The sequence below is a fragment of the Electrophorus electricus genome, chromosome 5 (assembly GCF_041902795.1).
Source record: "Electrophorus electricus isolate QZ-2024a chromosome 5, ASM4190279v1, whole genome shotgun sequence".
NCBI classification, from domain to species: domain Eukaryota; kingdom Metazoa; phylum Chordata; class Actinopteri; order Gymnotiformes; family Gymnotidae; genus Electrophorus; species Electrophorus electricus.
Genome location: NC_137501.1, coordinates 4,275,810 through 4,302,500, shown reverse-complemented (window position 1 = coordinate 4,302,500; position 26,691 = coordinate 4,275,810). Strand labels below are relative to the sequence as shown.

The 26,691-nt window shown below is 45.1% G+C and overlaps 1 protein-coding gene across 14 annotated transcripts in view; it reads left to right on the top strand.

The window, feature by feature from the left end:
- emid1 (EMI domain containing 1) overlaps positions 1-26,691 on the top strand; it is a 65,965-nt gene that overhangs the window by 35,124 nt on the left and 4,150 nt on the right. For 7 of the 14 annotated variants that reach the window (XM_081715100.1, XM_035529951.2, XM_081715099.1 and 4 more), the window contains 11 exons: positions 7,407-7,610; positions 8,161-8,222; positions 8,626-8,743; positions 11,085-11,129; positions 11,245-11,343; positions 16,120-16,227; positions 20,118-20,207; positions 24,436-24,488; positions 24,603-24,665; positions 24,775-24,819; positions 24,984-25,028. In XM_081715100.1, the coding sequence (XP_081571226.1) occupies positions 7,407-7,610; positions 8,161-8,222; positions 8,626-8,743; positions 11,085-11,129; positions 11,245-11,343; positions 16,120-16,227; positions 20,118-20,207; positions 24,436-24,488; positions 24,603-24,665; positions 24,775-24,819; positions 24,984-25,028 (932 nt within the window). The remainder of the gene's footprint in view (positions 1-7,406; positions 7,611-8,160; positions 8,223-8,625; positions 8,744-11,084; positions 11,130-11,244; positions 11,344-16,119; positions 16,228-20,117; positions 20,208-24,435; positions 24,489-24,602; positions 24,666-24,774; positions 24,820-24,983; positions 25,029-26,691) is intronic. The other 7 variants (XM_035529956.2, XM_081715098.1, XM_081715102.1 and 4 more) reach the window with 5 other exon arrangements.

The window sequence follows — 26,691 nt, the reverse complement described above, 5'->3', positions numbered from 1 at the left end:
AAATCATATTCCCAGCATGCAGCAGGATTATCACTTTAGTCCTGATTTCAGGGTGAACACCGTTACAGTTTTCCTCCAGCATTGCAATGTATCCATTCAGAAAGAAGACCAAAGCATGTGGGCTCTCTGTGCACACTAAACTCGTGCCAGTGCTACAGCTGAAGCCCTTTTTAAACCATTCAGTCCTTTCACACATGATTTAAAGGGTGAATACACAGACTTCAGCACACTGCAAACATTCACACCGATACTGTCCTTAAAAAGAGTCAAAGGAGAAGGGAAGATGGTCAACATTTGGGGTCGCAAAAACCACTGCATATGCCAAACGTCCTGAGAGACTCCTCCCATTTTCCCTCACCCACCCTCAGACTCCTCCCCTTCACTCTACTCATCCTGAGAGACTCCTCCCATTTTCCCTCACCCACCCTCAGACTCCTCCCCTTCACTCTACTCATCCTGAGAGAGTCCTCCCATTTTCCCTCACCCACCCTGAGACTCCTCCCCTTCACTCTACTCATCCTGAGAGACTCCTCCCCTTCACTCTACTCATCCTGAGTGACTCCTCCCCTTCACTCTACTCATCCTGAGAGACTCCTCCCATTTTCCCTCACCCACCCTCAGACTCCTCCCCTTCACTCTACTCATCCTGAGAGACTCCTCCCATTTTCCCTCACCCACCCTCAGACTCCTCCCCTTCACTCTACTCATCCTGAGTGACTCCTCCCTTTTTCCCTCACCCACCCTCAGACTCCTCCCCTTCACTCTACTCATCCTGAGAGACTCCTCCCATTTTCCCTCACCCACCCTCAGACTCCTCCCCTTCACTCTACTCATCCTGAGAGACTCTTCCCATTTTCCCTCACCCACCCTCAGACTCCTCCCCTTCACTCTACTCATCCTGAGAGACTCTTCCCATTTTCCCTCACCCACCCTCAGACTCCTCCCCTTCACTCTACTCATCCTGAGAGACTCCTCCCATTTTCCCTCACCTACCCTCAGACTCCTCCCCTTCACTCTACTCATCCTGAGAGACTCCTCCCATTTTCCCTCACCCACCCTCAGACTCCTCCCCTTCACTCTACTCATCCGGAGAGACTCCTCCCATTTTCCCTCACCCACCCTCAGACTCCTCCCCTTCACTCTACTCATCCTGAGTGACTCCTCCCTTTTCCCCCCCCCGCACTCACCTTTAAAGACTCCTCCCCTTTACCCTACTCATACTGAGAAAGACTCCTCCCCTTTACTCATACTGAGAAAGACTCCTCCCCTTTACTCCATTTTTGTCTCACCCCCTTAGCTTTCTAAAGGACGGAGGCACCTCTATAGGAAGGAATAGGTCAGCCTCACACACACACACACACACACACACACTCATCTTTCACCTTCTCTCATCAGCAGCAGCTGGTCTATAATGAGAGTGTGGTGCTGAGGGCAGCAATCCAAATGACAGAGATGGATGGAGTGACCCTCTTGCTTTCTCTACTCCCCCTCCCCCCCCTCTCTTTTCCATTCATTCCTTTCCCATGATACTGTTCTGCAGTCATAGGTAAGAACAACCACGTTTTAGCTTCCTGCCAAAATCCCACCAGGTGCTGCAGTCCCTGCCGGGTGCAATTTAATGAGGCTCAACAAGCCGAGCTGCTGTCACAGCTCAGTCATTTAGACATGCCACGAAAATCTGGTGGTGAGAACTGATCTGGGGTCAGGAAAATGTGCAGAGACCATTTCACACAGCACATTATTCACCCACTGCTCTCCTATTCAACACAGCACTACACAGAGCTCTAGTATTGAACGCAGCACTACACAGAGCTCTAGTATTGAACGCAGCACTACACAGAGCTCTAGTATTGAACGCAGCACTACACAGAGCTCTAGTATTGAATGCAGCACTACACAGAGCTCTCGTATTGAACGCAGCACTACACAGAGCTCTAGTATTGAACGCAGCACTACACAGAGCTCTAGTATTGAACGCAGCGCTACACAGAGCTCTCGTATTGAACGCAGCGCTACACAGAGCTCTAGTATTGAACGCAGCGCTATACAGAGCTCTAGTATTGAACGCAGCGCTACGCAGAGCTCTCGTATTGAATGCAGCACTACACAGAGCTCTCGTATTGAATGCAGCACTACACAGAGCTCTCGTATTGAACGCAGCACTACACAGAGCTCTCGTATTGAACGCAGCACTACACAGAGCTCTCGTATTGAATGCAGCACTACACACAACATGCTTTCTAATCACTCTAGCAGTTCCCTATGAAGGGGACTACACAAGGAATTAGGCCAATTTATGGGAGAATCCAAATGGTAGGAAAACCTTCAGTTCGAAGAGAACTTCAAACTGTGCAGGGAGTAGTGAATAACAGTTTATCACTATGCAGGAAGTTGAAAGGAAGGTTTACCCATCAATCATTGCATGTCGTGTCAAGGTCTTCTGGCGAGTTGAGCCTGCTGATTGGCTGATTGTCAGAGCTCGGCAAATAAACAGCAGTATGTCCGAATTTACTTAATGTATTTGTTTGTGCAGAAAATGTGGAAGTAAACTGTTCAGAAAAGGTGCCAGAATCAGCTGGAAAACTATAGTTTGTTAATTTCTATCTAGTTAGCTAATGTTAGTTGTCCTGAAGTAAATATTGGCTTAAGTGAGCTGTTCAGCCAACATCAACCAGATGTTCATTTTACGTCCAAAATGTGGGGTCAGCGCTATACAGACACAGTCCACCTCAGCCACCAGTGCAAAGAAAGAAACGGAAATGACAACAATGTGAGACTCACAAGGTCTTCTCTGTGATGGCATTGCAGGGCATTCTGGATGAGGGGACCTAATCAGCTGCTGTTGACCCGCATCACGTGACTAGTGTATAGGGAAGACCAGGGCACTTCTTAGGGACCGTGTGGATTGGAACACAGTTTTTCAGTGAAACACCACAGCACACAAAGAGCTCTCCCCCTGAATACAGCAGTATGCAGTGGTGTGAACACAGAGTGAACACAGAGTGAACACAGAGACGGACTGCAGGAAGACAGGGCAGAAAAAAGGGGGGAAAAATAAACGGGAGGAAACTGTCTGCTCTCCAGGGTCCGGTATGTCCGTGTTAAAAACAGAGGAATGCTAAAAATCATATATGTGAGTGAGTAGGCGAGTGAATGAGTGAGTGAGTGGGTGAGGGAGTGAATGAATGAGCTGATGTGAAAAGTGAGTGTGTGTGTTTACATCTGAGTGATGGATCTCGCTTCTCTCCTGTTTGCTTATGTCCGCATGGTCTGTTTTCATACACAATCACATACTTGCGCACATGCACACCCACACATACTTGCGCACACAAAGGCACGTGCAGGCATACGCTTGCGCGCGCACACACACACACACACACACACACACACACACACACACACACACACACGCACGCACACACCGCTGCTTGGAGTACAGCAGATGGAACTGTGTTTTGAAATAGATTACATATTAAAGAATGTTATTCTGCCTATTAGCGTTGTGATGTTTAAGAACTAGACTGTCAAACAGTTCAACAGTCACCTTTACTGCGATAAACACACCTGGGCCTGCAGTGCAGCTTTGTAAGCTCATGCATACACAAAGATACATGCGGACACATACAAACACACACACACACACAAACAGATGCATGCACGCATATGTAAAAAATTCTGAAGATGCTCACACACGTATATACACACTTTTACATTCTTCCCTTTCTCTGAGAGACATTATGCAGTGTAGGTTCTGATAATGTTGTGAAACTGTTCACCAACACAGCTGTTCAAGTTGTAGATGACACTCAGGGTGGTTCTGACTGCATGTTGGGTCCGATACCTGGATGCCTCCAACTGCAGGAGAGTTCTGATGGTTTCACGCATGCACACACCCTCTCTCTCTGTCTCTCGGACACACACACACACACACACACACACACACACACACACACACACACACACACACACACACACACACACACACACACACACACACACACACACACACACACACACACACACACACCCCTCCTTTGATCTGAAGGAGCTTGGAGAGGGTTAGATGAGGGAAGATAAAAAAAAATAAATGGAGGGATAGATAAACGGACAAAGAAAAGGAGAGAAGCCTCAGTCACTGTGGAGGGTGCTATGTGTGTGTTTCTTGGAGAGAGCTGTCAGAGTTTCTGTGTGTGTGTTCCTGCAGAGAGAACTGTGTGTGTGTGTGTCTCTGTTTTTTTGCAGAGAGAGAGAGAGAGAGAGAGAGTTTTGTGTGTGTGTGTTCCTGCAGAGAGATCTGTGTGTGACTCTGTGTGTGCTTCTGCAGAATGAGCTGCAGTAATAAAAACGTTTTGAGAAATCATTAACTGGGACCTTTGTATACACTCGCGCGCGCACACACACACACACACTCACACACACACGAACACGCACGCACGTTCATACACTCATACAAACAGACGGGGTAAAGGTTAAACTCATTCTGAGATTGATGATGTGACATGACTTGGCAAGTGCAAGAAGGAGGTGTGTGTGTGTGTGTGTGTGTGTGTGTGTGTGTATGTGTGTGTGTGTGCGTGCGTGTGTGTGTGTGTGTGTGTGTGTGTGTGTATAGAGCTCTGTGTGTTATAGTAGAAAGCTGCAGACTGTCAGTTCTGGTAAGTTCACAAATGTGAAGTATTACGACCTCAGGTTTTAGACAAGCAACACCTATTCCACAAAAGACGCACTCACTCATGCACAGGCATGAAGAGAATTCTCTCATATGGACGGATCTATTTAATAAGGCCTTGACAAAAGAGGAACAGAGGGAATTCCACCTCTGGTCCCTAACGTGCAGCGGACATAAACACGCCTTCACTAACTCATTATCTAACCCCGTGGGCTTCGCTAACTCATTATCTAACCCCGTGGGCTTCGCTAACTCATTATCTAACCCCGTGGGCTTCGCTAACTCATTATCTAACCCCGTGGGGCTTAATAACTACTCCCCCCCAACCCCCACCCCAACTGGCTGCTTTTAATTACAGATGTAGCAGGTAATTTCCTAAGGGTTCAAAGAAATGGAAAGAGGGAGAGGTGGAGAGGACATGGGTCAGAAAGATGGGTGGAGGAGTTTGGAGCCGGGACCCTGTGGTAGCCTGGAGGCCAGTCGGGTCTTTCATGCTGTCTCTGTGTTTTAGAGTCAGTTTTAGGCTGTTTGGAGAAGCTCAACTTTTGACTCAAGCCGAACTCAGCAGGAAACGTCCTGCCTCATCCATATGGATACACACACACACACACACACACACACACACACACACACACACACACACACACACACACACAATCAGAATAATCTGCTCATAAAGGAAGCATTCTCAGCAGGTTTTGATTTTATGGTGTCTACACCCACTTCTACATTCTCAGTGTTATTTACATAAATACTTTAAACTTAAATTAGCCACTGAGCTCCTCCAATCCTATGAACAGGATTGAAACCTGCTGCTGGAATCCAGGTTTGCGCTCCAGTTGTGCCGTGTGTTGTTTCTGGTCAGTAGAACGTTGCTGTCTTCATCTTACCGTCTTAACGGATGTGTGTGTACCTGCTGGATTAACACAGGTTAACAGTAGTAGCTATAGTAACAGTAGTAGCTATAGTAACAGAACTTGGGGTTTCTAACTGTCATGTGAAAATATTATCACAGTAGAAACTGGCTACATTTGGAAAAACTGGCAAAAAGTTTTTAAAAAATCACAAACAAAGAACACTAAAAAAGGAAAGTTTTGCGTGTGTATTTTCTCAGTGTGTATATTTCAGTACAGTACTACTCTTATTTTTTGTCTGTCCTGGTATTACACAGAGTCTCATTACAGTACTGAACGTCCCCCCGCCACATTAAGGCAACAGAAACACTAATTCCTTTTCCAGGCCCGGAATTAAGGCAGATGCCATGCTATTGGTCCCAGTGCTGCCATAGTGATGGTTTGGCCGCACTGGATTGGTCAATCTGTCCTCCACTCTCCAGCCTGCAGTGAAGCACGGACCTTGGGCGTCTTGCTAATGCTTGCATAGGCTGGCTAGCCATGGGCATGCTAGCGTGCTAACGCACAATGCCCTATTCTGAACCGTAGAACAGCCAGTGCAAAGAAAGAGGGAGGAAAGAAGAGAGAAAGGCAGAGAGAGGGAGGTAAAAGGAGCGGCAGAGATGGAGAGAGAAAAGAAAAGAGTGGGGGGGGGGCATTGAAAAAATGTAAACAAGTCCTTGCCCACATGAACAATACAAGGAAGCCATTGTTCTCACTAAAGACTCTTTCTTCTCCTCTTTCTCTGACTCGCTCTCTCTCTTTTCTCTCTCTCTCCTTCTCCTTTTGCTTTTCTCACTCATCTCCTTCTCCTTTTATCTCTTCTTCTGTCTCTTTCTCTCCTTCTCTCTCTCTCTCTCTCTCTCTCTCTTACCTGTATGCTTCCCTGTGTGCCTTTCTGTGTGTGTGTTTGTTTTTTGTTTTGTTGTGGTTTAAACCTGGCCACTGGTAGCTCAGTGGTTAAGGTCCTTGGCTTCTAATCGGAAGGTTGCTGATTCAAGCCCTGCCACTGCTGGGCCCCTGAGCAAGGCCCTTAACCCTCAATTGCTGAAGTTGTACTCAGTCATAATTGTAAGTTGCTTTGGATAAATGTGTCTGTCCCTGTTTTTCATACAAACACTGTATTTCAATAAAGAATGATCTATTTCAGTATAATAATAAAATATGATATTGAGCAGATCTTCAAATACTGCAAATAAACACTAAAAGAAAAATGAGTTTCATGTATAAAAAAAAATAGAAGAAGAATCGCGCTTGGGTTCTGTATCTTTTGCCATTAGAATTTATCTGAAATGTTGTTAGGGTCCTCGAGCTCTGTACTGCAGTCCTGCTATAAGGAGCTTTGTTTCTTTGTTTCTTTGTCCACCCCCCGAGGATTATTAAGACTTCATTTGTAATTATCTGTCATTCGTAAGGGAGGTCGTGTAAACATGAACAGCCCAACAGGCTAAACAACAACAACAGGAAAACAGAGAAGTGGTAACAGAATCTTTTGGACAATCCTTCTCTGCATACTGCCATGGGCTTTTGTGTACATCTTGTCCTGATTACAGACTCTTTCTAATATCAAATTGTTAAATTTGATGTCCCAGTGTACACTTTGAAGATTTGTCAAGACAGCCATGTGTCAAATGCCCCTTTAATTTGGCATGTATTATATATAATTAAATGAAACTGGTTTAAATTATACTGAATTGAATCTGATTGAATTGAGTCATAATGCCCTGAATCTTATTCTTCTTCTGTGTGTGTGTGTGTGTGTGTGTGTGTGTGTGTGTGTGTGTGTGTGTGTGTGTGTGTGCGTGTGTGCGTGCATGTGTGTGTGTGCGTGCGTGTTCCTCCAGGCCCTGTGAGTAGTAATCTTGTTGCCCAGGAGGCTGTTAGGAAACAGGCAACTTTTCGCAAACCATCTGCAGCCAAACCCCCAGAGCAGCTCTCCAGTAAGAGCCAATTACCTTCACTCTCCAGTAAGAGCCAATCACCTTCACTCTCCAGTAAGAGCCAATCACCTTCACTCTCCAGTAAGAGCCAATCATCTTCACTCTCCAGTAAGAGACAATCATCTTCACTCTCCATTAAGAGACAATTGCCTTCCTCATCCATCAGACACTATTATGACATGACCATCAGCTTACAAATTTAGCAGCTTTTTCCTGTTATAAGTTATTTCATAGGCTGGACAATCTCACTTCTGTACTCTGTTCAAACAACGTTTTTATTAAACCTGAGAAGTAGTTTATCGGCATGCGTTTTTTGGTAAATGGAACCAAATGAGCACCCACAGCCTCTAACATTCTAATTCAGGCAACTGTAAACAGCACACTGTAGACACACACAAGTAGAGCAGACCGCCACCACGATGGGCCTTGTTGGTGCTTGGTCAGTTTGAAAGGGGGCATAAGTTCAGAGGCAGGTCCAGAGATCAGTGTGACCCATTTCAGTATCTTGGGATGCAGAATGACTGAGGTGAAATCCCCAGGTCACGCAGGTTATGGTGCCTGTCAGTGTTGAGTGGCTTGGTTGCTGTTGTTTACTGTTCTCTGTCTGACTCTCTGACTCTCTCACTCCCCCCCCCCCCCCCCCCTGTTTCCCCCGAAGGCTGTCTGAACTGCAGCCGTATCACTGCGCTCGCTGATCGGCTAAGCTCTCTGGAGGCAAAGGTAACGTCCCTCGCCGTGAGCGAGTCTTATCGTTATCACGCCCGCCACAGGTTCAGACAGAAACAAGAGGTGCCAACTGATCAGGGTTAGTCTGGCTTAAGCCAAACCTGGGACTCAGGACAAGAAAACTGAACTCAGAATTGAAAAATGGTTTCAATTGAATGGTGCTGATGGCTGGAGGAAGCCAGGATGAGGGTGGACTCCGTGTTTACCAGTGTGAGGCGGACCGTTGAAGCTTTGGCGGGTGGGGGGGTGGTCTGTGGAGAAGTCCCATGCGTTATAACTAATGCAGTTTTTACCACTGCTGACATTGTTTGGTGACACCTGTATGTTTTAATATTGATGGTTTATCTGATGTTTGAAATAAATCTTAGTTTGAAAGCTCAGCGCTTCTGTCCACCAGGTTCAGCTCATCTCTGCTCCTCGCAGTCCCCTGGCCAAAGCTGGGGTTGAGCCTGACTCCTCCGCCCTCATGGGGGCGCCACCTGCCAGAGGAGCTCCGGGAGCACCAGGCCCTGCAGGTATGGCCCTCTCGCTCTGGGACGCCTGGGCTACCTAGCAGTTTTCTAGTCAGGTTTCTAGTTTAGTTAACTGTGCTTGGACATAAGCAAGTTGTCTGGACACTCCTTCCTTCTCGACTACCTTCCTCGGCTCATTCCTCTCTTTCTGTCTGTGTCTACCTCTCTCTCTCTCTCCCTCCTCCCCCTCTCTCCCTCAATCTCTCTCTCTCTCTCTCACACACACACGCACACACACACACACACACGCGCACACACACACACTCCCTCACTCTCTCTCCCTCCCCCCTCTGTCTGTCTCTCTCTCAGACACACACGCACACACACACACACGCTCTCTCTCTCTCTCTCTCTCACTCTCCCTCCATCTCTCTCTCTCTCTCTCACTCTCCCTCCATCTCTCTCTCTCTCTCTCTCTCTCTCTCTCTCTCTCTCTCTCTCTCTCTGTCTCCTGACCCAGGCCACTGCTTAACTAATCATGTGCTGATCTGTTTTTGCTGTCTTTTCAGGGGTCTTTTCATCCTTTTACAGCCAATTACAATCTCCCCTTCATTAGCCAATATCTTCTGCAGAGCTAATCCTGTTACTGGGGCCCACTGTGATGCACTGGGAAACACACCCACAGTCCTGTTTATCTTGACACACAGATGCTTGTGTGTGTGTGCGTGTGGATGTGTACGTGAGTGTGTGTGGGCATGCATGTGTATGTGTGTTCTTGCATGTTTGACTTAATGTACTTAATGTTTGTGCGTGCATGTGTGCGTGCGTGCGTGTGTGTGCGTGCGTGTGCGTGTATGCTTGGTGGTTTTGTTTTGGGAGATTGGCCCTGCACTCAACAAAGTCCCACTGCAACCTTGCTGTGTAAAAGAGAACGAGGCCTGAAGTGCCTTAGGCCACCAGGAGCTCATCCAACCCCAGAAACACAAAACCCTGCAGTGAGGATGATGATGGGAGATGAAGGCTTAAGAGCACAGAAAAGCAGCTGCTGACTGTACAGATGTGTTTGGTCAGCAGCGGAAAGGCTTGGGTTTTAGATTTGTGTGGTTCTCGCTCTCTCCAGTAGCCTCACATCTGTTTCACTGCTGCTCTATTACTGTTCTCTCTCACACTGCTGTTCTCTCTTTCACTGCTGCTCTCTCTTTCTGATAACTGCTCCTAATCGGAGCGTGGCACCTGCTATGCTATGGGCATGTTTGGAACCTCGCTGTTGTTCTACACGTCTTGGGCTCAGTGCCAGTTTGTTATCTCTGCTGGACTGTTGGGCAAATCCTTTAATCCCATACCAGCCTGGAGGGCACTGGTCCTGTAGGCAGTTAACAGACCCCACCACCAATCTCTGCAGTGGTGATGTAGACAGACATCGGTCCGCAGAGAAGGTTTTCACTTCAGGATGGCCACTGGCTCAGGTGGTTTAATGCACAGTTTGGCAAACCCCACGAATGGTGGAACGGTGCGAAGCACTAAATCGGAATCCTCGCACGCTGCCTGTCGATAATGTCATAATGGCAAGCGCGTGAAAAGGCGTGAGCCAGAGGCGTGTCTGCGGATTTGACTGTGGCAGCGTTTGGCGTGGTGTTATTTGCTGGGCTCACACTAAGCAGAATCCAGAGTCACGTCAGTGTTCGCCGCGTGGCCTGGAACGCCCTCCCTGTCGCCTCCACGCCACTTCGCACGGGTTTCGCTTCCAGAAGCCCTTTTCAAAAAAAAAAAAAATTCAAATAAAACGTGTTTCTGTACTGTGTCCATCGTTATAGAAAACAGGAAACATTTCACATTACAGCATGTCGAAATTCCGCATTGTGCATTGGGATCTGTGTTGTATTAATATGTCAGTTCATGAGAAGGGTGATCACAGTTTTAGTTCAACAGAGCAGCTTGCTTCTGAAGTATGTTCTGCTTATATATGTACATATGATCATATTGAATAGAAAATAAACCTACTTCCTATCAAACATGCTATTTGAGATGCAGTGTACATGTATATGTACACTATATTCTTATTGTTGGCATGTGTACATTTTGGACATTTTGGGACTTGGCCGCCTTCGTATGTTGCTGCCTTTGTGTAAAGTGGAGAATTATGGGACGTGATGGTGAAGTGCTGAGCGGCTTCAGGAGGACTTGGTCAGTCTCTGCCCCCTCACGGCTACCTACGCTGAGACACTTTAGCACGATGGAGGACAGAGAAAGCTGCAAACGTAGGATGAGGATGAGGCTCTGCCCCACTTCCTGCACAAAGGTGTAGGGATGAGTGTTACACCTTTGCACTTGTGCAGTATCGCACACAGAGAACAGTGCTCTCCTTCCTGAACTGGTAAGATGTTAGTGTGTGTGTGTCTTGCAGGACCGCAGGGTGAAAGAGGCATGAATGGTGTACCGGGCACAGATGGTAGGAGGTTCTCTGCCCCACTTATATTATTAGACACACCCTAAATATACTGAATGATTCTATAGCCGTGTGTGTTGTGTTTGTGGCGTTAACAGAGGTGCTAACGTGTGTGCAGGTAAACCAGGGTCTCGGGGTCTACCTGGACCCAAAGGAGAGGCAGGTGTGAGGGGACCCTCAGGTGCACCGGGATCTAAAGGAACACCTGGACCTGCAGGTAGGCAGAGCTACGCTCATTCGAACCTGGTGCCAACCATGTACAGTCACCTGGACTACATACTGGCTTCATATCATCAGCACCAATTGGAATCATTTGGCTTAATGGTACATTAATGTTTCAGTCACTGATCCTCAGAGGTTGAATGCATAATGGTTGCCAGTCATGCCTACAGTGTACCAGTGAAAGGGACATAAATGACTTTGCTCCCTATAAATGGCATAAGAGAGGAAGTTTAGAATTCAGCCTCGTTCATCCTCATCTTCATGCGTTATCGCTGTGGCATATCCTAAATCAGCAGAGGTATGAAGGGAATAACATGGCACTTCCTGTCTCCATAGCTGTATAGAATAGATTACAGCATGTTTTCAATAAGAACATATGACTAGCGCAGGTATTGCTGATAAGACTGTATTTAATGCAGACAAAGGCTTCTCCTTGCCACATTGTGACAGTGTGTGCAAATGTTGAAGTGTGTGTGTGTGTGTGTGTTCCATTAATAACAGCCTTTCCTCCTGCAGACAACTCAGCCATAACATACAAGCATGCTTTCTCCATGAGCTGCACTGGAGAGAGAAAGTGCTGAGTCAGCCACAGGCCTGTGGCTGCTCAGAAACTGCTGAGTCATGGTCAGACAGGCTGCTGTGCCATAATATTTATCTTCAGACTGTGGGGAACAGCTGCCTTCATCTCCAGCGTGGCGCTCTGATCTTCACTCACGCACCCACTGGCTTATGAGCGTGTTACAGGCTTCCAGGGAATATAGCACATGTGTATTTACAGACCTCTCAGAGAAAGGGCACATGCACACACACACATACACACACACACACACACACACACATACATACATCTAGACAGCATATAACCTGTATAAGTATGACTGAAAACAGTTATTGTTGTCATAACTGTCATAACCACTGAAGCACAAACAGATATGTCTGAAATGGGTGTGCATGAACTATGATCCTGCTGAAGGTTTGATAAGCTCTCATTCTGGGGTGAACCAGCCCCTGAGCTCTGAGGTGTGAGCAGAACCCAGTCACATCAGCAGCAGACCAGTATACAGTGCCCCCACTCTTATTTCCAGGAGATCTATATACAATGCTCCAGGCCTTATTCCTTCCATATGGCCGGCATGTTACTGTTTGTTTTAGACCGGCCACATGTTTTTAAGATCCAGCGTGTTTACTTTGTATGGGAGAGCTTTCTTCACCACTGTTCTCTGGTCAACCTCGAGGCTTGTAGCAGTGCAACATTTCTGATCTAGAGGAACAAAACCTCTTAAAAGAGTAGAAAGTCAATATATCATTAATATGCTTTCAAGAGAATAGCATTTAAAACACTTGGGAATGCAGTAGGATCATATACAAATGACAAAACTGTAAAAATCGACTTTAAAAGAAAGTGCCTCAGTGGTTAAGGTACTTGACTTGTAATTGGAAGGTTGCTGGTTCAAGCCCCACCACTGGCAAGTTGCCACTGTTGGGCCCTTGAGCAGGACCCTTAACCCTCAGTTGCTCAAGTTGCACTCATTCATAATTGTAAGTTGCTTTGGATAAAAGTGTCAGCTAAATGCTGTAAATGTAAATATCTAACTCCCACTGGATATTTCTAGCAGAATTGATCTGAATGTGAACATTATCCAAAATCCAATGCTGACTGTGGTCATAACCAGCTAAGCTTCTTCTGAAGTGGTGTGATGAAAAGGACACACATAGTACACCCAGCTGATCCAGGGTCAGGATGTCCTAAGATAAAAGAAAGTGTGACATTAGTGTGTCATCAGGACTTTTACTATCCAGGAGCTGTGACTTCCCTGATGTACTGGAGCACTCTGAAACGAAGTAAATACAAGGTTGTAGAATGCATTCATTAGAATGGTCTCATGCAGTACCTAGGTCAGGCTGAGGGGCGTGGCAGTAGTGCACCTGGGTAAGACTGAGGGGCGTGTCAGGGCAACTGACTTCCCCTTGCTTGTTTACTGTAGAGCATCGGGTTCTGAAGGAAGTCCATTTAGAAGGACAAACCAGACGATGAGTGGCCCGCCGCTCACACTGCACAGAACTCCAGAGCAGTGAACTAGCCTTTTCAGGCACCAGTAAGTTGTCTGAAAAAGCAAGACTTTTTTAAAATTAAAAAAATATGTACCTACTACAATAAAGATGTTGGAAGTATAATCCTCTGAAATAGGCAAAGTGATTTATTGAAGCAAACATGGATTTACATGTAAAGTAAACATGTAATTATCCATTTCTATGGAAGTATTCAGGTTTTCCAAAATTATACAACATATTACATTACTGATTACCTGTTACATAGAAATGTGGGAAAAAACTAGATTTTCAAATGAGAATGGGCTAACATCACACACTAAGCGCACTGGTAGTGTATACAGTTTAGTTGTTTTCAGTCCAGATCCTGGAAAAGAATTATACAGGAAAGCTTTTGTTCATTTGTTTGAAACTTCAAAACCTTTGGCATAAATTGTGTAGATCACAATGCCCATGTTGGAGACCATGTGGAAGATTTGGTGTTCATCAGTTTTTGGTCTTCTCTGTGTTTACATGTTTACAGTGCTTCTGGGACGAGATGGTTACCATGATTAAGTCGATCCAGGTAGATCCAGTTCTGGGTCTGCGATTAAGTCGATCCAGTAGTATGTCTGTGATTAAGTAGATCCAGTAGTAGGTCCATGATTAAGTAGATCCAGTAGTAGGTCCATGATTAAGTAGATCCAGGTAGATCCAGTTCTGGGTCTGTGATTAAGTAGATCCAGTAGTAGGTCTGTGATTAAGTAGATCCAGTAATAGGTCTGTGATTAAGTAGATCCAGTAGTAGGTCTGTGATTAAGTAGATCCAGTTGTAATAGCAGTACCAGGAGTGAGGCAGTACCAGGTGTAACAATATTTGCTGTAATAGATTTGTAATACATAGACTACGATGTTACAGGGATGGTGTGGTGTAGTATATGAAACCTGATAGAAAACTATGACACCCATGTGAAGCATCACCATATATTTTTCTATGTTGGCCATGTTGCTTTTTGAAAAAAAAATTAACTTTAAAAACATAAAAAATGTTTAGTTTACAGGCAAAAATGCATGAAAACACTCTGCATTGTGTGTGTGTGTGTGTGTGTGTGTGTGTGTGTGTGTGTGTGTGTGTGTGTGTGTGTGTGTGTGTGTGTGTGTATGTGTGTGTGGTTTATTCCAGTTTCAGCACAGTACAATTTCCTGTGGAATGGAAATTTTTGACAAACTTTTTGACAGTCTAACACAAACAAAATCATACATATACACATTCTCTCTTGCTCGCTCACACACACACACACACACACACACACACACACACACACACACACACACACACACACACACACATACACACACACACACATACAGAGAGAGAGAGAGAGATAATTACTTACAACAAAAGCTGTTGTTCACATATCAAACTGAATTTTCCAGAAATCTGGTCTTGAGAGAACAGACACACACTCCTCATGAGTGATTTACACCCCTCAGAGTGCAAAGCTCTTTTTGATCTGGTTCGTAAAGCATCATTATATCTCTCATCTGTTGTCTATCTCTGGCCAAATAAATCTCTTTCCAACACACAGTGACTTCAGTGCTCACAGAAACGCCAGAGGGACTGACTGCCATAATAAATTGCATCACCTAAGCAGAGCTCGGTGGGGAGGCGGACAGTGCGAGGCAGACGTAGAGCACACATGGGACGAGGGACGCACAGGGGAGCTGGACTTCGCTTGCAGAGTAAACAGTGATGTCAGAGGGGTCTCGGGAGGCGTGCCCAGGGGAAGAGAGGACGAAAAAGAAGAGAGTGAAATATCGAAGGAGAGAAGGGAGTGAGAATAGCGAGGAACGGCGGGTGCTGTCTGCTCGCTGGGTGACTCCAGTGGTTGTCATTCAGTCGTTTACCACTGCAGTATGTCACATGTGTCTCTGCTGTGCGGATTTTCTCTTTTGCTCTCAAAGAAAACAAAGGACTGGCTGGTGGAACCTTACACACACACACACACACACACACACACACACACACACACACATCACACACACATCACATATGCACGAACCCAATACACCTTACTTGTACACATATGCCCATGCAAACACATGTACATTCACAATGCATGCGCACACACCCAAACACACATGCATAAACATAAGTACACACATACGGCAGCGTATGAATATCTGAAGCTGGACGGGTATGTATTTCTTACCCCCTGAAGACAGTAATAGGCATTTAGCACAGTTTATTTGACTTCTCCCCCAGAAGACCAAAGCACATGTTCATTGCATATCCCACTCCTGTTAATTACAGCCCACACACACACAGACACACAAACACACATTTGCTCACACACACATATAAAGTCTCATGCTGCGCAGCCAAGAAATGAAAGTGAACACTTCTCTCAGCTCTCGTTCTCTCTCCTTTTCTCCCTCTTGATTTGATCTCTTCTTCCACTCTTTCTCTTTCTCTTTCTCTCTGTTTGCCCCTGCCCCATCCAACATGCCGTCCAGGGAAAAGCGTTTCACCTTTATATGTTCTCATATTTCTCATGGAGAGGGAGAGAGGGAGAGAGGGAGAGAGAGAATGTGTGTAATGTTGAGCGGTGGTGGGGGGTGGGGGGGTGTTTTTCCTGTCTGCTTGCTGTTTGTATACCAGGGTTTCTTGCCATAATGAAGACATGCCCCTTATTAACTGTCCTGGGAAATAATCCTTCAGCTTCACCTGTTTTCTCTCCAGGCCCGCGGGGACCACCAGGCCTCCCAGGAGAGAGAGGCCAACCTGGGCCTCCCGGACCACCAGGACTCCCTGGACCTCCAGGCCCTCCCCCCACTGTTCCTGAAGACAGTAAGTGGCGTCACTTCTATACAGAGGTACCCCTGTACTGGGCTTTAACCCCTGTACTGGTACAAATTTTGTGCATTTTTCTAATAAGTAGACAATGTCCTTTAAAATTTCATACTGTCTTGTTCAAGCAGAATTGTGCATGACATTATGTAGACATTATCTAGACGGGAACATGTTAGCAGAGCGAGATCACCTGAGAAGGAAGTATTTCACAGGCGAAACAGGGCTGGTGCCCACACCAGTTATGGCCTATACTGCTGAAAACTGCCAGCAAGCTGCCACGCGTTAAAGTGTGATGATTTGAAATCTGCATGGTTTGAACGTCTCTGGCGAGGGCCAGGGGTTTGATGGGAATTATGGTTTTCATTAAAGACCCGTTTTAACAAGTGCCCATTTTTTTGAAGGTTGCGTAATAGACTCTCTGCTTTGGAACACGTGCGCGTGTGTGTGAGAATGGTCCCGACATCTCCAAAGTGAATATCCTCTGCTGTTTAATACACAATGCACAGGACATAAAACAGTGGGAGAAAACAGACTGAGTGCTTCACTCTGGGGTTACGGTCTACACTACAGTGTTATATTGTAGTACATATGATTTATTTATGAATATTCTTTAATACACTTATTATAAATAAGAAATTTATATATTTTTATATCTAAAATATCCTCACCTGAGTAATACATAAATATAGGCAATAGCACTTAGTAACATATGTCCAATCCAAGCATTGTAACCAGTTAATGTTACGATCCAACACAGTTAATAACCTACACAGTTAATAACCTGCACAGCTGACATTCTTACATGCTTAATATCCTACATAGGTACCGTCCAACAGAGTTAACAGTTTACGCCTTTTCCCTCTCTCTCTCTTTCTTTCTCTCTCTCTCTCTCTCTCTCTCTCTCTCTCTCTCTCTCTCTCTCTCTCTCTCTCTCTCACTCATGGCTCAGTAGATTTTCACACCCCATAATCAGAGGTGTGAAGAGGGACATTACTGTAATGTATATACAGATGGATTATGCGTGGACCCCCCCCCCCCCCCCCCCACACACACACACACACGCATGCACACAAACACACACACACACACTCCTCCTAGCTGATGGTCTGTAACTCCCGCTGGTAGATGTGATGTCGGAATGTATACCTACAGACGGACTGTAGATCCAGGGAGGGGTGGGGGAGTGGGGCAGACCCAGGGAGGGGGGAGTGGGGCAGACCCAGGGATGGGTGGGGGAGTGGGGCAGACCCAGGGAGGGGGGAGTGGGGCAGACCCAGGGATGGGTAGGGGAGTGGGGCAGACCCAGGGATGGGTGGGAGAGTGGGGCAGACCCAGGGAGGGGTGGGGGAGTGGGGCAGACCCAGGGAGTTTCCTCTGCTGTTTAATACAAAATGCACAGGACATAAAACAGTGGGAGAGATTCAGAACTAAGCAAACAGACTGAGTGCGTCACTCTGGGGTTACGGTCTACGCTACAGTGTTATATTGCAGTACATATGATTTATTTATGAATATTCTTTAATACACTCATTGCAAATGACAAATTATTGGCATCCTAAGTAACCAGTTAATGTTAATATCCTACACAGTTAATATCCTACAATGTTGATATTCTACACATTTAATAACCTGCATGCTTGATAACCTTTAATAACCGTTAATATCCTACACAGTTACTATCCTACACAGTTAAAATCTTACACAGTTAATATCCTACACCGTCAATATCCTACACAGTTGATACCCTACACAGTTAATAACCTACACAGTTAGTAACCTGCACAGTTGATATCCTACACAGTTGGTATCCTACACAGTTAGTAACCTACACAGTTAGTATCCTACACAGTTGATATCCTAAACAGTTGATATCCTACACAGTTAATAACCTACACATTTGACATTATTACATGCTTAATATCCTACATAGGTATCGTCCTACAGAGTTAACAGTTAACAGTTAACAGTAATGCCTTTCTCTTACTCTCTCTTGCTCACTAAATCAATTTGTTCCCATGTTTAGACTTCACAAATGTTTTCCATGCTTAGAATTAATAACAGTAACCTGCTATTAATGGTATTATGAGTCACTTTGAAAAGCTTTCTATAATAATAGATGTATGGTCTTGTAATTTAATGAGCCACTCTTACTGAATAAAGTAAGAACCATATTCAAGGTATGAGCAGGAATGTGGTTAGGCTCCATTACATGTTTAAAAAATGTTAAAAATTAAACAATTGATGAATTTGCATAATCATATGCTTGAAAAATAAAATCATTAATAATAAAACTGATCAAAATCAAGTATCAAAATAACACGATAAACCCGAGATTTCTGTGAGAAAACGTTTCACACAAAATTGTAAATTGGAAAAAATGTAAGCGGTTCTTAAACACAGCGGCAAGGTCACCACCCTGACCACTGGAGCGTGGAGGGTTTAAAAACATGCAGTCTGGTGGACACTGTCCAACCAGCTATCACACAGCGTCGTGGTGATGAGAACAGTAATAACGGAGGACAGTCACTTCATTCTCAGCAGAGCACTCTGTCTCCCCATACACCCCCTCCTCTGATAAAGCAAATCCATAATAATATTATAGTGTAGTAATGGGACATGACTAGTACAATGATTAATGACTGGTACAGTAGTAGCATGTGACTTCTATAGGGATGGTATGAATGGTTTGGCAATGATATAAGAATGGTATAATAATGGGACTAGTAAAATAATAAGATATGTATGCTATGGTAATAGTGTACTAATGGGATATGACTGGTACAGTAATGGATCATAATTTGTATAGTAATGTGATATGAATGCTATAGTTATTGTATATGAATTTGTAAAAGAATGGAATATGACTATGGAGTGGAGTATGACATAGTAAAGATGAAATCTGATTCAGGAAATCATTGAATCTCACCCTTCGTAATGATACAAGGCACAAGGCTTCATTTGCAACCACATTGTTACTACTGGGACTTCCTGTCTGAGTCTGAGACTTCCTGTCTGAGAGAGAGAAAGAGAGAGAGAGAGAGAGAGAGAGAGAGAGAGAGAGAGAGAGAGAGAGAGAGAGAGAGATTAGGGGAGGAGAGACAGAGTAGGAGACACTATGAGATTATGATTCTTATCCCAGTCTCATGCTCGTATTCGGGGTCTTTTATGGATGCACCAGGGGACGTAGCATGCCGCACAGGTGTAAGGATTGCAGTGTCTTTTCTTGCTCTGAGACACTGTAAGACAACATAGAGTCTCAGAACCTCAGATTAAGTGTTAGGATCATGTTCAGAGAGTTTTATGATTGTGTCATGAATGTGTTTGGACTGTGTTATGACTGTTATGATTGTCTTCAGATTCTATTATGATTGTGTTCAGACTGTGGTCAGACATCTCTACAGTGATCTACAGTGAGCTTTCTGTTTGGAATATTCTGGAACATTCTGGAACGTTCCAATGCCAGCATTTAAAAGATGGTGTTTGTGTTTGTTGTGGCTTCAGTTTGTTGTGTTTGGGAATGTACAGATTGCTACTCCTACACCAAAAGGGCTGAGAAACTATATAACATGAATATATAAATAAAAATGTTACACATTTTCAACCTCAACTGTCCACAGCTGTTACTATGAAATATGAACTGTCAATTAAAAAGTAAATTGTTTCCTTTTTGTTATTTTCTAAGTCAAGCCCACCTCTTATTTATGTCAAAGCAGCACCACCTATAGGCAAGTAGCATTACTGACGTCTCCCACTTCCACTAATAAAGAACCAGCCTCCCAAATCCAACCCTCACTCACACGACTAGGGACCGAAAGCTGGTCTCGGGTTAGCAGTAAGAGACATCTCAGTCACACTTGCTCTCTGTATGCTTATCTGTCGTGCTGCAGGAGAGAAGAAGGACCTTCTGCTCTCCAACAGTTTCCTGGACCCCCGAGCGACCCCTGTGCAAGGGCCCCAAGGTCCTCCAGGAACTGCAGGTCAGTTGTTGTGTGTCCTAACCCAGTGTCCAGGAGTAGCAGTCTTATGCCTTGCACAGCCTCTCTGCTCCTTGCGCAGCACAACTGCACCAAGTGTGTGGTGAGTGTTAATGCTTGGTTCAGGTGTGCCGGGAGCACACGTGTGGACCGGGGTGGGCGTAGGGAGGCTGGCCCAGAAACCGTCAGATGTGAACACCATGTCGTTACTCCAGTCTCCAGTAGGCGTTGATATTACACTTGTGCATGAAGTGTTGAGAACGTCTTTCCCATTCTGGCTTTGTACCTGCTCTTCAGGTAAGCAAAAGCCGATATTATAGAAGCACAGTTTGTTTTCACTGTCAGTGAAAAGACTGACAAAGTGTTGCTGGTTCACTGTGTGCTGAAGTCAAGACTCGTTTATTCATAAATGCCTTATATTTTATTGACTGAATATTTAGAGCTTAATCGGAATTGTGTAAAAACTCATCAGAAAACGAGTGTTTATTGAATGTGTGCAGTTAATACCCAGAGTGTAACATTAACTTGCGTAGTAACGCTGAAAACAACCTAAGAGTGAACCGAGCTGTTTAGCGAGCAGCTCATAAATTGTGATTTAAGATCGAATCTCGCTACAAATACTAGAAAGTTGCATTCTTGTATGTGTCGGACAGAAGAAAATACGACTCTCTGTAGGACACAGTGCGAGTGGGAGGTTTTATTTGATTTCAACTCTGGATTCAGGCCTAGCAGAGAATTTTTTCATACATAACACATACTTTTGTGTGTGTGTGTGTGTGTGTGTGTGTGTGTGTGTGTACACACACATATGTAATAATGTAATACTTTACTATGTGCATTTTCAGTACTGACATGAAGCATTACATCTGAGTTGTATCAAGAGTTGCAGGAATTCAAAGACTAAATGTAAGTTCCATTAGTCGTGCTGTAGCTCGCCTGGCACAGTGCTTATCGCGTGGGGCTAACACCGCTGAAGTTTCTGGTTCCATTCCTTGAGAGCAAACATACTGTCACACTAACAAATATGTAAATTGCTCTGATTAAATGTCTATCACACGGTGGAAAATGTGAGCTATGACATTACTATTAAAGCCTTGGTGCAGTGTTTGCGTTCACTGCAGCTCTGGGCAGATTGGGTCCTTCACCAGAGGTAGAATACAGACACTCTTACCGTCTCCCAGCAGAACTCTGTGGATATTTGGTTAGATTTATGACCTGTCACCCATATCGCTGTCTTCGTCTCCTTCCGCTGCTGATATAAAAGAGCCAATGGCTCTGGATTCTCTAATCCAGGATGCTGGGTATGGACCTTACAGTGAAAGCAGATGTGGGAGACCCGGCTGGGCGTAACTGAGGTGCATGGCTGATCTGAGCAGCCCTGGACCAGCACGCGGTCTGCAGCTTTGGACTGATGGGTATTGTGGAAGCAGACAGACAGACTGCAGAAAGACCATTAATTTCCATTCAGACTAGCCAGTGCAGCTGTGGCTGTTAATGACTGGTGTTCAGACTAGCCAGTGCAGCTGTAGGTGTTAATGACTGGTGTTCAGACTAGCCAGTGCAGCTGTGGGTGTTATTGACTGGTGTTCAGACTAGTCAGTGTGCCTGTGGGTGTTAATGACTGGTGTTTAGACTAGCCAGTGCAGCTGTGGGTGTTAATGACTGGTGTTTAGACTAGCCAGTGTGGCTGTGGGTGTTAATGACTGGTGTTTAGACTAGCCACTGTGTTAATGTGCAGCCAATGAGGTATTTATCTGCGAAACCTGGTTTTAAAGATCACTCCTGCACTGAGGTTTAACCAGTCTGTGGATGAACAGTCTTTCAGTAGTGAGGCTTAACCTGTATAAGGATGGACAGTCTTTCAGTAGTGAGGTTTAACCTGTCTGTAGATGGACAGTCTTTCAGTAGTGAGGCTTAACCTGCATAAGGATGGACAGTCTTTCAGTAGTGAGGCTTAAACTGTCTAAGGATGGACAATCTTTCAGTGGTGAGGTTTAACCAATCTATAGAAGGACATTTTTTCAGTAGTGAGGTTTAACCAGTCTGTAGATGGACATTCTTTCAGTAGTGAGGTTTAACCAGTTTGTGGATGGACAGTCTTTCAGTAGTGTGTGGTTGAGCAGCATAGGGTGATGGTTAGTGCTAACATATAAAGCTAAGTAACCTCAGTGACACAGATCAGTCTCATCTTAGTAAAGTCATAACCTCAGTGACACAGATCAGTCTCATCTTAGTAAAGTCATAACCTCAGTGACACAGTTCAGTCTCATCTTAGTAAAATCATAACCTCAGTGACACAGATCAGTCTCATCTTAGTAAAGCCATCATAACCTCAGTGACACAGTCCAGTCTCATCTTAGTAAAGTCATAACCTCAGTGACACAGTTCAGTCTCATCTTAGTAAAATCATAACCTCAGTGACACAGTTCAATCTCATCTTAGTAAAGCCATCATAACCTCAGTGACCTAACTCATTCTCAGCTTGTCAGGAGGCCTGTTTGGTTTGATTTGAGGTTTTGCATCATTTCACAATCTTTTAACTACATTTTTTTGATTTATCACAGTTTTCGATTGTATCTGCATAACGGCAAATGAGCTCTCCACACTTATAATGTTATATTGTGAAACTGAAACAGTTTATCACTGCTAAACAATTTATCACTGTGTCGTTATCTCGAGTGCAGACAACAGCTTCTCAGGACAGCCAAATACAGACAGGATTATATTTCATTTCATTGCCTTATATTTCTGGAGTTGCTCAGAGGGATTCTGGCTTGGCACTTAGGCAGCTCAGCCATCAGGGATGAATCACGTAAGAGTGTCTACATGGGTTTTCCCACTATAGGAGGGTATTTGATTAATGTCCCCAGTTTAGCCCTAGTTTACGTGTCTAATAGCACATGTATCTGATTACAGTGCCAACAATGTATGTTTGTATGTTTGTGTGTTTGTGTGTGAGTGTGAATGAGTGTGTTAAAGATGTGTTTTTAAAATGTTATTTTTGCATCATGTAGATGTAACTGACTGGTATAAGCAGAATGACAGAGCAACACCACATGCCTTGGAGTTAGGTTACCGTGGGCTTGATTTACTGAAGCACGTCCATAAACACACAACATCAGTGACTAGACACACTTGACGTGTGACTTACAGTTTGTGTTACTGGATATGGCAGTCTTGAACAGATGGTGTGTTCATCATAGTTGTCTGTCAGCATTCTAGCATAAAGTGCTACCTTTATACACGTCTTTTTTCAACATGTAATGTTTCCACTCGTATGTGCGTGTGTGTGTGTGTGTGTGCACGTGCACATGTCTGTGTCTGTGTGTGTGTGTGTGTGCATGCACATGTGTGTGTGTATATGTGTGCATGCACGTGTGTGTGTGTGCACGCACATGTCTCTGTGTGTGTGTGTGTGTGTGCGCATGTCTCTCTGTGTGTATGTGTGTGTGTGTGTGTGTGTTTCTGTATGTATGTGTATGTGTGTGTGTGTGTGTGTGTGTGCGTGTCTGTATGTCTGTGTGTGTGCATGTCTGTGTGTGCGCATGTCTGTGTGTGTGCGTGTGTATCTGTATGTGTGTATGTGTGCGTGTGTGTGTATGTGTGTGTGTGTATCTGTGTGTGTGCGTGTGTGTGTGTGTGTGTATCTGTATATATGTGTGTGTGCGTGTCTGTGTGTGCGTGCGTGTCTGTGTGTGTTTGCGCGTGTGTGCATGTCTGTGTGTGTGTGTGTATCTGTTTATGTGTGTGTGTGCGTGTCTGTGTGTTTGTGCGTCTGTGCGTGTCTGTGTGTGTGTGTGTGCGTGTGCGTGTGTGTGCGTGCGTGCGTGTGCGTGCGTGTGTGTGCGTGCGTGTGTGCATGTCTGTGTGTGTGCGCGTGTGTGTGTGCATGTCTGTGTGTGTGTGTGTGTGTGTGTGTGTGTGTGTGTGTGCATGTCTGTGTGTGTGTGTCTGTATGTGTGTGTGTGCATATCTGTGTGTGTGCATGTCTGTGTGTGCATGTCTGTGTGTGTGCGTGTGTATCTGTATGTGTGTGTGTGTGTGCATGTGTGTGTGCGTATCTGTGTGTGTGTGTGTATCTGTATATGTGTGTGTGTGCGTGTCTGTGTGTGTGTGTTTGCGCGTGTGTGCATGTCTGTGTGTGTGTGTGTGTGTGTGTGTGTGCATGTCTGTATGTGTGCGTGCACGTGTGTGTGCGTGCGTGTGTGTGCATATCTGTGTGTGTGTGTAGGCCCTTCAGGACCCAGAGGCCCAGCAGGACCCCCAGGACCCATCGGACACAATGTGAGCCACAGAGAGACCTACACCTACACACACTCATGTTTGGTAACTGTGTCTGTGTGCATGTGCTTGCATGTGTTTTTGTGGGTTTAACTGTGTGTCTGTGTTTGTTCAAAGGGCAAACCGGGGACCCCTGGAGTGCAGGGCCCCATGGGACCGAAGGGCGAGCGAGGGGAGAGAGTGAGTGTGACACCCAAACACACAAAACAAAACAAACAACCCAAAATAATCACCGCCTTCTCTACATGATGAGTGACATGCTTTACTTGAACTTCCTCTGCCTTCCCAGGGCCCTCTGGGATACCCTGGAGAGAGAGGCTTCAAAGGGGAGCCGGTAAGATGGCCAGGCTTTACCAGTTCCTCAGAACGAAGTCATTGGTTCTGTCGAGTGATGTCATCACTTCTACTGAGCGACCTCATCAACTCAACTGAGTGATGTCATCGGTTCAACATAGTGTAGCTCTTGTGTCCTGTGACAGTACTTGTATTTCTCCACAGGGTGAACCAGGACCCAAGGGTGAGCCAGGGGAGAAAGGCCTTCCGGTAAGTGTACCTGAGACTGGACTGATCTGTCCCCATCCTTCCAGCACACTACAGCCTTGTCCGTTTAGAGGAGAGGGCAGGGGAGAGCAATCAACCCCAGACCAAAGCAATGCAGCACTCTAGAGTCGTTAGAAACCTTTAAGGAGTTTTCACTGGGATTGAATGTTTAGATTTTGATTGACATTTTCAGGTCCAGATGGCGTTTTATAGTCTCTCCTCTCTAACTGTCTGTTTGTCTCCTTTCTAATGGTTGTGCTAGAGAGATTTGAACGTAAGGCACTTTGTTGTTTTGTTTTGCCATTTTTCATCATGTGCCTGTTTTTCCTTCATCATCTACGCTGACTTTCACACCGTGTGTCATAATATTTTGTCCTCACACTTTATGCAGCAGTGGAGTTTCCATCCTCCTTTACCATTAAAGTCACAGGCAGTCTTAAAATCTAAAAATCAGTCTAATGACCACTTCAATTCTAAAAAAAAAAAAAAAAAAAAACTAGTCTATTATTAATAGGGACCATCTTTCCTATCCATTACATTTAGCTGACGCTTTTATCTAAAAGCAACTTACAATTATGCCTGAGTACAACTTGAGCAATTGAGGGTTAAGGGCCTTGCTCAGGGGCCCAGCAGTGGCACCCTGGCAGTGGCAGGGCTTGAACCAGCAACCTTCGGATTACGAGCCAAGTACCTTAACCACTGAACAACCAGTGCCCTACTGGTGCCTACCCAAGCAGCACAGCCCATACGTTCTGGTGGAGAGTCCACTGAGAGAATGCTGCTACTCACTGCAGTGTGTGTGCAGTTTTTAATGCTCACATGGCAATATTGTGCTCACTGATGGTCACTTTCTTCATGAGATGAGGTGTTGGTACAAGTTGCCCTTGCATTCTAATCTGACAGGTCTTATGACACTGTGATGCCGACATCTTGACTAGGTTCAAGGCTGGTATGAAAGGGCACCTTTTACCTGTGGAATTCCATTGTTTTTGTTGTTTGTTTTACTTTATTGTTGTTTGTTGCTTATTTTGGTGGTGGGGCAGATGTCTCTGAGTGTTTACCCTGTGTTACTCCTTCTTTTGTCTGGCCCTCTGTCTCCATGGCAACATCTCAGTTACTTTCTAGGCCTCCAGTTTTGGCATACACACACCAAACACAAAATCTGAAACGATACTAAAATAATCCCTTAATCGAGCGTGTGATCCTGTGTGGGTGTGTGGGTATGTGTGTGCTGTGTGTATCCCAAAGCCTGCGTGCACTCTAATGTTTGTGGAGGTAGTAGTGGTGGTCCAGGGCCAATGCAGAACTTAAAGGGAGGGAATGTGAGTGGATACAGCTATCCTCCAGTGCCCCACAATGCATTGCTGCATGGCCTCATCCCAGTCTGCTTGCTTGTGAACATTACTCTAACAAACATTACTCTAACGAGCATTACTCTAACGACTGGCCCATTAGTTCTGAACATTAGCCACAGAGTAACATTACGATTGGCCCATTCAGAACTTTCCTCTAGTGTACATTACTCTGAGGAACATTACTCTAACAAACATTACTCTAATGTACATTGCTCTAATGAACATTACTCTTACCAAATGGCCTGTTTGTTCTGATCATTCCTGTACTTCGTCACTGCTGAAATGGACGCAGGGCTGCTGTGGTATCCCGC